The 11,714-nt window shown below is 43.4% G+C and overlaps 1 protein-coding gene across 3 annotated transcripts in view; it reads left to right on the forward strand.

Moving 5' to 3' along the window:
* The window catches only part of sik3 (SIK family kinase 3), a gene marked incomplete at its 5' end in the record, with an annotated part of 34,963 nt that extends 23,249 nt beyond the window's left edge, over window positions 1-11,714 (forward strand). For all 3 annotated transcript variants that reach the window (XM_083913842.1, XM_083913843.1, XM_083913844.1), the window contains 10 exons: window positions 3,447-3,566; window positions 3,936-3,994; window positions 4,143-4,252; window positions 5,028-5,197; window positions 5,321-5,445; window positions 6,289-7,058; window positions 7,271-7,425; window positions 7,826-7,955; window positions 8,045-8,171; window positions 9,271-11,714. In XM_083913842.1, the coding sequence (XP_083769968.1) occupies window positions 3,447-3,566; window positions 3,936-3,994; window positions 4,143-4,252; window positions 5,028-5,197; window positions 5,321-5,445; window positions 6,289-7,058; window positions 7,271-7,425; window positions 7,826-7,955; window positions 8,045-8,166 (1,761 nt within the window). In that variant the 3' untranslated portion in view covers window positions 8,167-8,171; window positions 9,271-11,714. The remainder of the gene's footprint in view (window positions 1-3,446; window positions 3,567-3,935; window positions 3,995-4,142; window positions 4,253-5,027; window positions 5,198-5,320; window positions 5,446-6,288; window positions 7,059-7,270; window positions 7,426-7,825; window positions 7,956-8,044; window positions 8,172-9,270) is intronic.

Below are 11,714 nucleotides of genomic sequence, written 5' to 3' on the forward strand. Positions count from 1 at the left end.
GCATCGTCTAAGAGCAGTCACTAACTAGGTGTGGATCACTGTGACTGTTTTATTCTGCCCCCTCATGCTCCCTACTTTGTACTCAGTTTGGTTTAAGTACAAAACAGGAAAAAGTAAGAAGCTAATGATCATGGTTTTCAAATGTCTTTTTTGTTTTTAGTCATCTAATTTCTGGTTGAACAAAAAGATCTGGTGTTGATCTGAGTAAGGTCAGCGTCATTATTCATTCAGAGTTCTGATCAGGCCTTCAGGGGCATCTGATGTCCTTCCATCAAGTATCAGATCTTATCCGTTGAGTGTCATGATGATGGCATGCTAAGATTAGAGCAGGGGTTAAAAAAGTGAGAGATGAAACAGGATTTTAACAGGAGGAAAGCTTGCTCATTTTCAAGCAGTGCTACAAGAGACTTACCTTCCACATCAGATGGATTCTTACCACATCAAGAGCACACGAAAAGCCATCTTGTCAGGTCTTCAAGTAACGCTTTTGTGCCAGTCGGCATCCTGCGAGGAGCTACTAGCAGCTACGGGTGTCGTTTAGGTGTGTGTGCCGGGCGACTGTTGGCTGCTCTTAAAGTGGTTAGCGGAGATTCTGCAATAGCATCGGTTATATCACAACTGGAGAGTATTACATTCATTGAAAGAAGAGCTGCCTGTATTTTTTTGCAAGTGTCTGCCCTTTTACAGTTTCCAATGACAGCTTCTCATATGGTTTTGTGTGACAAACTGTCTGGCGCGCCATGTTTACAAGAGACACCAGGTTGGACTTAAAGTAGCAAAATTCCACACGGTGTGATTGTCAGATCTTGGAACAGACGATTAAGATATTCGGGCAAAGCTCACAGAAGAGTATGTACTGTATGATTAATTGTGTAGTAAGACCAGACCTACACAGCAGAATTGTCAGAGCAGGGACTTAGCTTTGGGGAGTATTGACAGTAACGTTGACCAACAGGGAAGGAAAATGACAAAAGGAAAATGTTCTGCTGTTTTTCAGTTGCCAATACAGTAACAACATTAAAACATCTTTACTTGAGCTGTCAACATACAGGGAGAACTGTCAGATATTTTAAGAGATTGTGCCTATTAAGTATATTCACAAATCTACATGTAATGAGCATTTTAAATGCATTATACAAATAAATGGGTGTTTTTCCCATACTGTTTGAAATGCTACCACACAAAAGGATTTGTTGTCTGTGTCTGTCCGATAATCCTGACGAGAAATGGTGAAAGTGTTCAGATAGTGCCGACATGGATGAAAGTCAGGTCTTAAGATGCAGAAAGAGTTCTATGCGAACATTCCCTGCAGATGCCCCTTCACTAATCTCTATCCTGCGTTTCAGTTGTTAGTAAACAAGCGATGTCCAAAGTTCAAACTAGATAAACCAATCTTACACAACTAAGGCTTACTGTGATCTTGACACACAGCATTCAGTGTTTCCTAAGGTGAGTTCAAACTGAGTCTTTGCCCTGAGAATCACAAGGTACTTCTCGAGACACCACATCATTCGCATTGACACTGCAGTGGGATTACCTCACCCAGTCGGTGGCGTAGGTAGGGAAGATAATCATCATGTTCACAGTGGGTGCCTCATCTTAAGCATGCACTGACCTGCTAGGATTATCATTGCTCTCAAGTCTAAAAGACTTAGGAGAAGAGGTTAAGCTGGGTAGAGGAGAGGTTAACACACACATGACCTATACCTGGGAAGGATCCTTGACCAGATAAATTGTTTGTTGAAATGTCTACTACTTAGAGTGCAGATTTTAGACTTGGGAGTAAACAAGTACATAGACAATTATACAACTTCAAAGGGCACCATGCTTATTGCATCTCCTCACACAAGCCTGTTGTTTTCATGAGTTTGGACGTCACAAAGTGCTTAGAGACAATCCCGTGTAGCAGGGTATCGGATTGGAAAGAAATGACCTTTTCGCAATAAGCTTTATTAACTAAATGTGATTAGTATGATTAAACACATTAGCTTAACTGTGCGAGGGCATCTGTGTGGTTCACACCATTGACTTGTCAGCAAGATGATGACGCATGGTTTTAGCTCTTACACACATACAAACATGGCTCAATAGATGGTTTCTTATCTGAATTTCAAAAAAACCTGTCTGCTTATATTTGTCGAGGCAACCTTCTACCATTACAGTTTCTCAATCTGGGGTGTTCTTTGGCACAGAAGAGTTGGAAGTTGTTAATGAATTTAAATACGGTACTTGGGCGTGATAATAGACTCCAGACTCTCTTTCAAAAACCATGTTAATATGATATCCAAAAATATTACATTTAATCTTTATGACTTTAAGCAAATTAGAGGATCTCTATCAGATGCAGCTGCTATGATGTGTCTGCACTCAATGATACTCTCCCATCTGAGCTACTGCATCACCAGCTGGTCTGTGTTGGGATCCACTACCCTGAAACCAATTGAGCTTCTGTACAAAAAGGCACTCAAAACTCTAGATAAAAAAACTTTCTCTTACCATCATTGAAACATCTTAGACAAATAACTTACTGAGTGTTAATCATTTCGTGAGTTTTCCTCTATATGCTTAATTTATAAAGTACTACGTGGCCTGGCTCCACCGCCACTTCAAGCGTTTATTAAATACAGACAGACTCGGATTACCGGAGCTGTTGTAAATATGGACTGTGAGGTTCCCTTCAGTAAAACCTCCTTTAGCCATAATGCATAATGTCGATTAAAGGTAGTGCATTATGGAAAACACTGACCCCAGCTATTAGGGAATGTCCCACTCTGACCACCTTTTTAATAGCCAAGTAAAGGTGTGGCTTAAAGCTAACCAAACTTTCAACCACCTCTAACTGTATGCTACCATACTCGCCCAGTAGTGCGTATTAATGAATTGTGTCTTTGTTTTAACATTTTCGAATGACTTGTTCTGTTTTTCTTTTTCACTTTTTTTATTTCTCTCTGCCTAATTTCATCAACCTGCCTAATGGACTGGCACATTTACGTGTACTATTGTACATTATATGTTCATAATGTGGATTGTCCAGAAATAATAAATAAACTTCCGCTGGGACATGTAAAGTAGATGAAAGTGTTGCCTCTGAACACTAAACACCATGAACTAATTGACCACAAAGCAGAATTTGCTTAGAAACTAGTTTAGATACGATGGTTAGTGCTATGGTTTGCCGTTGTTGCAGTTGATACTGAGATGGTGATTTCTTACAAATAGTGTAAGCTAGTGTACAAAGGTTACATATTGGCACTTTCTGTTGATGAATTAATAAATTACTGTTTAATGTTTCACTCTAGATCAGCTTTTCCTCGTGAGCTTGGAAAAAACAAATTGCAGTTATTGTTGGGTCACTTCATTTTAAATGCATTGCCCTCAGTTGAAGTGATTTCTCCTGTAAGCATGTACATTTAATATTTGGGGACCGTGTCTTGTTTTTCCAAAAGGAGTGTGAGCAGCTCCAGAAAATGTACGCCGCCCAGCAGGATGAGCGATTCCTGGAACACACCCAGCAACAGCATATCCTTTACCAGCAAGAGCAACAAATCCTCCACCAGCAAATTCAGGTGTTTGAAGCCGACTAATTTAACTGCCATAAATATGTCATTACAAGACATTTGCAACAGTTTATAACCTTCCATATGAGATGTGAGATGAGCTGGGTAACTTGACCTTATCGCAGCTCTTACATTATGCATGCACTATATTGAACTACATGGGTATCTATAAAGCACAGATGTGTGCTTCGTAGAAAGAGCTATTGATTTGGTTCACCTGAGGCTTGGATATCCTGCACTGTGTCCTCATTTGTCCCCTCAACCTGTTTCCTTTACATAAGCACATTTCACGCAGTCGGCCTCACATAGGCATAATCACTTTAGCAAATCGTGTTCTATCCGAGCTTTGAGTCAGACTTAATTTCTCTTTACCTGCAGGGTCTGTCTTTAGGCCATGGAGAGAGCCAGCCCAGTCACCTAACCCACCAGCTCCAGAGGTGAACACACACACATATTACTCATCAGCTATTGAACAGTGAACAATGAACTTGATACTGTGGTGCAGTGCTATCGACTGAAGTGTTACATCATTGTCGTATCTCTCTCTTCTCCTCTCCTCTCCTCCTCTGTCCTGTTCTCCCTCAGGTTGCGTATCCAGCCCTCCAGCCCTCCGCCAACACATCCCAGCAACCACCTCTTCAGACAGCCCGACCAGAGCCCTCCGCCTGGCTCTGCAGGCTTAATGCAAGGACATGGTTAGTAATACTATTGCTAGAGTGTTTTCTTGTTACTGGTGTAGATGTGGATCGTAATCTCCTGGCAGATTTTTATAAATAAATAGGTGACAGGTTATTTCAAAGCTCAGTTTTTTACTGTTCCATTATTACATTACATTTGTTGTTAATGGTTGCATGACAGTTGACTTATTGCATTATTATTAGGTTGTTGTTTTTTTTTAAATGGATACTAGGCTTTATTCTTGCTGGGGGTGTAATTCATGTACCTAATCAATCACTGCCCTTTGTCATCTGTACACAAACACTGGCGTCTGACATGCGTTCATTCTTGACACTATGTTATGAATAATGCACTAGATGGCCTGGTTTATGCTGACTCACAGAAATTTTTTTTCTAGTGTGACCAGGGGCAGCAGGTGTGTAAACATGTCGGTCATGGAGAACCCAATGACTTGTGATTACTATGTTGAGATAACAACTGATTTTTATTCATTCATTGTAACGGTACCATTAGTTAGGGTGTCAATCAGGACCAAGCCTAACAATTTGTTGAAGAGTACTCATAGAAATTGAGTTGGCACCCATCCAAGCTTAAATAATAGATGGAACAAAGACCAGCGGAACTAGGGGAACGCCACAAAGGAAAATGAGCAATGTTTCATTAATCAATCCATGCTCAAGTTAGATTGCTGTTTGGGTATGCAGTCATTGCCGGGGGATTTTGGTGGTTCAAAGAAAACTTTAAGTAAGTTTGGTCAAAGATGTTGCTCTCATGACTCTTCTCCTCTCCCAGGAGGTCCGTCACCAGTGCAGTACCAGCACGGAACTCCAGCGCTGTATCAGGGCCAGAATGGCAGCCCGCCCCCCACAGGCATGCCTCGAGTGTCTATACCAACCAATCAACAAGCAGCATCTGCTCGCCCCACCGTCCCATTGGCACAGGGTGTACCTCAGCAACAGCAGGTGACTGCAGAGAGCCCATCAAATTTTCTCTAAGCTGATGTTTATATTTATTGTTTTGAAGAACATTCTCTCTGACGGTTTAAAGGTGATCAATAATGGATATTAAACATTTGTCTGTTACAGGTGACCATTCAGGTTCAGGAAGTGGAGCTGGGAGGTGTAGCACAGAGACAGGGCGGCTTTTTGTCCACGCCAGGGCACAGAGTCCTCGGGAAGCAGCTGAGCGCAGACAACGCAGAGACGCACAGGTGACCCCACCCATCCTGTCACGCGTCCCCTGTTAGCGAACAAACTCTCCAAGCAATAATAATGGACACTTTCTGAGTCTTCTTCTTCGTTTTTTTAGATTTATTTTAGTTTTATTACTTTCTTTTTTTTTTTTTTTTTTTTACAAATTTTATTTATTTATTTTAGTTAATGTTATCAGTGTTAACAATACATTGCAAGTTTAGCTTTATTTATTTTAATGACCTATCCACTCTGAACAGACACCTCCATGCTATGTGTTGTATTTATATTTTTTTATATTATAGTTTCTCACTGTTTTCTTTGTGTTTTGCATTTCTGACGTGTATTTCGAGAGTTCAGACAGTAATACAGTTGCTCACACCAAGGATTTTATGACATGACATTTTGGAGAGAGATTATTTGTTACTAGTATTAAAAATGAATATTAATCCCCCCCTCGACTTTGCTGAGGTGACATTCTCAGTGTAACTGGGTGAGTAATTGGATGGAAGTGTTTTGGAAGTATATGTAGAGGTCCCAACCGGTAAAGTAGGAGATCAGTCATCCTGTGATCAACATCCCATAAACTGTCCCCTGTAAACAGGCCTGCCTTCCCTGAGAGAATATGAAGCTTAATCAAAATGTATCCTGTAATGTTTTACACCTCTCAGTGAATACTTGAACCTGGACTTAAGCTGAAGTGTTTGCTAGGCTGTCTGTGTGGTGATTTAATGACTTCTGTAGATTGTTGAAAGATAGAAAGCCACTAAATCTCTATTTGCACTTTGTGAAGAGGGTTTGGGGTGTGTCGATGTTAGACAACAGTTAGCTAATTATCCTCTGCATTTTCTCCTTCTACCCAGTCGCAGCCTTGGTCGCTTCACATCAGGCTATGACCAGGCTCAGTTCAATCCCCACCTCTTCTCTGGGGACGCTGCCTCCCGAGGCACCTCCGGAGTGGTCGGCTCCTACAGCCACTACCTGCAGGGAGCCTCCCTCAATGTCCCTGGCCTGGAGGATTACCAGAGTGGGGCGGTAGGGACCAGCGGCTACGGTACCCCCTCTACACTACAGCAGGCCCTGCTCTCCCCAACTCCTTTGGACTACCGCCCCCCACAGCAGCACGTCACTCCCACCCTGCAGGGCCTTCTGTCCCCACGCCACTCTTTAACAGGCCACGCCGACCCCAGGTTGCCACCCCCAGACCTGGCTGCCCTGCTGAAGAGGCAGAGCCCACGGCCGTGCTCAGCAACTCCCACACCACCCAGCGGTGCACCCCAAGAGTATGGAGAGATGCTGCTCCTCCGCCAGCTGAGCCAGGGTGAGAGCTTGGAGCCACCGGCACCACAAGGCTCCACTGGAGGCCAACACTACCACCACCTCCTCCAGATTCGGCCCCCGGAGGTCCAGCCACAGCAGCACCCGGCCCAGGCACCTTGCCCTAGCTTACCTCACTCGGAGAGCATGGAGGAGGATGAGGTGCCGGCTGCCTACCACCACCCACACGAAGGCCTACTGGCCAAGGCAGGAGAAGGTCATGAGCTCCTGGGGCCTCCCCAAGGAGGGACCCCGCCCTACAGCTCCCCTACACACAGGCATGGTAGCTTCATAAGGAATGCTCCAGCAACTAGAGGTAAGACATGTTTACGTAGCTCTTACCCACTACATCATTTACTGTCCAGTCTGTCCCGACTGACTTGTTGTTTACCTTCGTCTTTGTGTTGCTGGAGAGAGAGAGAGCTCAGACATTAAGATTAGCATGAGAGCAGTTTTATTTTTTACTTGTCGAGGAAATATTATGACCGTGTATTCAGTGTCCACATAATACCTAATTTTCTCTGTCAGAATCTGAGCATGAGGAGTGCAGGCCCCAGGGGCAGGCCATGGAGGTGCCTGATCATAATGGTGTGGGCTATTCGCGAGGTCCCCAGGGTGACGCCTATAGGTCCCGTGGACAGCTACAGCGCCACCACACCATCCAGACCTGTGACGATGCCTATGTGAGTAAAAAACTTTGCTGCAATTTTTTTTTTCAGAGCAGACTCATCACACTTTTTTATTAGCTGTACTTAAGCCTGCAGCATTGACTAATGAAACTGGGATTTCCAATGTGCTATAATTGGGATACTGTGCAAACAAAGGATGGCAGGAACAATCTCACATTTGTCCGGCATGTTAATATTGGCTGGGTTTGTATTGGAGAGCATGATGTATCGGCTCATCTTGCTTGCCAGTGCAGTGCTTGAGTGAGCCGGTTTGATCGGATGACAGCTGAAGGCAGAAATGTTGCATGACTGAATGAACCTAGAAGTTCTGACCCATCCTTGCTGCTAGAAGCTGCTCATTGAGTATCAGTAGGTCTTTTTTTCTGTCTAAAACAGTTGTTCACTTTCTTTCCAGGATCAGGCAGAGCCCATGTCGGGGATGAGCCTGTTGGCCGGGAAGGCACTAAGCTCCGCTCGCATGTCGGACATTCTCAGCCAGACGTCGCTGACAGGAAGCCAGCAGCTGCACCAGCGGGAAGACTCGGGTCAGTAGGAGAAATGCATTCATCTACCTGAAAATGCACCGTTTAAACTTCAATTGTCCATATCCGGTTAATATGAGTTTCTCTTGCAGTGTGTGATGTCGAAGGGGAGCTCCATGCAGCAGCCTGCTACCCCTCCTCTTGCACCAGTGACATGCTCCTCAGCTACAAGCCCCCTGACCTGCAGTACAGCATGGAGCAGGCTGGGGTCTAGCACAGGTACACACACACCTAGAGTGAAGGTGTGGTAGGAAGACATTGTCTTCACTTTTTGTCCAGAAATAATTCAAATGGCAAAAATACAATTGGAAATTCCAGATTGTTCCACAGCTTTAAGGCCAGTATGTGGCCTCAGGCTGTAACACCTTTTTAATTCTAAATGTGCAGGATAACAGACAAAGCGCATTCAACAGGTTCCTTTTAGCTCTTTAGCTTAAAATGGCTTTTTGAAACCCATTATAATAGTTTATATTATAGCCACGTGGTGATTTTGACCTTGCCTTTCTGGTTTACTTAATATTTATTATCTAGCTTTGTTCGCATTTGTCTATTTTATCTGTTTATGTTCACTCCTTTGCCGAGTTTTTTTTTTTATAAAAAGTATTCCCTGTCTTAGAACTTTTCATGTTTTGTTTTACAATACTGAATCCCAGTTGAAACTATACAGCTTTTTAAAACAGATCAAACAAAAAATGAACTCTTTTAAGGTCAACATGAAAAGAAATTAGTCTCATTAATACAGTATATTAATATAACACACACAATTATTCTTCACTTCACTATTCACCCCATCAGGTCAATATTTAATAGAGACACACCTGTAGTAACAACTACAGGACATACCTCCAGGAAGTCCCCTGGGGCAAAAAAATTTAATGTAGGTCGTTGCAACTTTACAGATTTAGTATCATTTTCACAAAAGTTAAAGACTTAAAAAAGGGCAGAAGAGGCCAATATATCATGAATTTTAGACTCCGATACGGGTCAAGATTCTGAACCTATGTCTTCTATCATGCAACTCAACTGCGTCTTTCGTTGGGCGCTCGCTGCCTGTTTTTTTCCCATGTCTTTAGAACTCCACAGGCCCAGTTTGTAACACAGATTTGCTATGAAAACAGACTTTATAAAGCTGTTTCAAAGGCAGAGTAGTACTCCCTCTGACAAATAAACCCATATTAAAGTGTTAAACAGGTGGAGCGGCCCTTTAAAATTAGACGGTCCAGTCAAATCCGATTTTCAAGTGTCAAATTTTAGGACTCAATGAATTTAGATGATTCCAAACATGAATAGCTTCTTCTTTCCCTCTGTCTTCTTTTAGGAAGGGTGTGTATCCTGTGTACAGCGGTCCATATCAGCCATCCTGAGTTGTGTTGACTTGAGTTGAGCAGCATCACGCCAAACCACCGTTCTCTGCCCAAACCGGGGCGATCTACGTCCATCTGTCTGTCTCCATCTGTCCTTGGGAGGGCAGTCTGCGCAAGAGAGGGGGAGTGTGGGTGGGTGTAGACAATAGAGGGGGTGGGGGTCACAGGTGCGGCCTCGGGATTCAAAGGTCAAAGTGTCAGCATTTTCTGCACAGGCATCCAGCATTCATCGACGCAGGTTGTCTCCTCTTTTCACCTCCGGTTATGAGTAGTTGGGATTCCACTCCTCCCTCTTTCGACTCGACCCCCCTCCCCCTCCCACGCCCACCTGCTGCCCCGACATAATCCTCCCCTTTCACCCTTCCTCTTCTATTAACTGTTGGCATACTTCATTATGTGCCTCAATGGCCAACGCATTGATAACAGTCATAGTTGCAGGAACATAGAGCCCAATAACATAAAGAAACATACACACTGCTGCCACAAACCCAAAGTATTCACATTAGGTGTGAGTGTGTGTGTGCGCGCATGACTGAGAAGAAGAGGTGAGCGGAGGGGAAAGGTGTCGATAAGGTTCGGTTCGCTCCTCTATCCCCCCCCCCCCCCTTGCTGTTCTGCAGCAGATCATTCCGGAGCGGGCTGAAACCGATCAGCGACGGCGGTAGCGGCCCCTTTTTGGGCGAGCGGTGGGTGTATTGGGTCAGGCTCCAACCGGGCAACAAAAGCGCTCTCTCCAAAGATGGAGCTCAGTGACATCGCACAGGACAAACCAGCTCTCTCATTGTTTTTGTTTTTTTCTTTCTTTGTTCTGGCATTCATTTTTATGTTTTATTTTATTTTAAAAAACATTTTAACCGCTAATGTCCATATAGGCATTATGGTCAATATTGTTACTCTTATTGTTATTACTGTTTTCTGTAAAAGAGGTTTTATTATAATGAATATTATTATTATTATTATTAAAGGAAAAACAGTTCTGTGTTGCAAGGATGACAACATTGCTCTTTGATTCCTTAAGTAATTCTGCACTTTCGGTTCAAGCTGTCCTCTCTCTCCGTCTGTTTCCACCCCTCTTTGCAGTTCCCCGCTCTGTCCTGCTGTTACCCTGTTTTCCACCCCTGACTTCCCCCAACTTGGGTTTCCCCTTTGCTCCATCCTCCTTTCCCACGTCAGTGACAGTGTATTGCATTGTGGGTAGTTTTACCAGACATTTGCTCATTTCCTTGTACAGTAATGCCATGTATAGAACGCTATTGCAATTTCTGTATCAAATCCTTTCTTATTTGTTACTGTTTTTTTTTTTTCATTTGTTTTTAGATGTTGGGGAGGCGTTTTTATATTGGTATTGTTTATCATTTGTATTTTTGGATGTCTTCAAAATGCTTTTGTTCCGTTTTTGTTTAATGAATCTTGAAATTTCTAGCCAAAAGAGGACAGAGAGAAGAGAAAGAGTGCTCTTTCTGTGTCGTAAACAAGATTGTTCTTTTTTTGTTTTAATATTATTATATCGAGACACTTGAATAAGAGGAGAGTAATTATTTTGTGTTGCGTTTTAAAGTATCATTTCAATCGATGTTGTTGTGACTGTCATTCTTGTTGACGTGTTCTGTTTTCTGTCCATGGGGTAGTTGTGGCAGGCTATACAGGGTCAGGTTTTGGTCTTTGTCTGGGTCGGTCCGGGTGCTACAGAGACTTGACACACAAAAAAAAGTGAGAGACAAAAAAACGAGGGACAAACTTGTAATATAGCTGACATATCATCCTAAACACCCAGAGTGTGGAGACGGACAAACCCACTTCTTTCTGCTGTCATCCTCCCACCGTCATTTACTACGTCGGCTTCTGATCGGACGACGCCTTAAGGACATGGCCCCCGCCTCCCCAGGCGAACCTTGTTGCTATGGCAACCAATGAGGAAACTGCAACTACTATCACTCCCCTCTCCCCTCTTTTGGTTTTTCTTTTAACTCTTTTTCGGCTTTGCTTTGCTACTCCCAGGCCTGGAAAGGAAGATGGGAGGAGGTGATGGACAGTTAATGGATCTTGTTGTAGTTGGACACACCTCCAAACTATAAAAGGGAAACATTTCAGGAGGTGACAATAGGAAGGAATAGCTTGGATTGGACTTTCACAGCAGAGAAATACAAGATTGTGGCCGGAGCGGGGGGTGGGGTGTGCCCATCTTAAACATATCTGCCAAGGCCTGTGCCCGAAGCTGAAGCACAGCCAGATGGAGGCTACAGCACACTGGGGACCACAGCAGAAGATTGAACCTCCCTTTTTTTTTTAAATTGAATTTTATTGTTTGACCTCTATCTATCCTACCATAACCCTGAGTCTATGTTGGGCCAGCAAGAGACTGTGGTGTGAAGAATAAAACTCCATTTGTATGTATTCA

The sequence above is a fragment of the Echiichthys vipera genome (genome assembly GCF_963691815.1).
Source record: "Echiichthys vipera genome assembly, chromosome: 5".
NCBI classification, from domain to species: Eukaryota; Metazoa; Chordata; class Actinopteri; order Perciformes; family Trachinidae; genus Echiichthys; species Echiichthys vipera.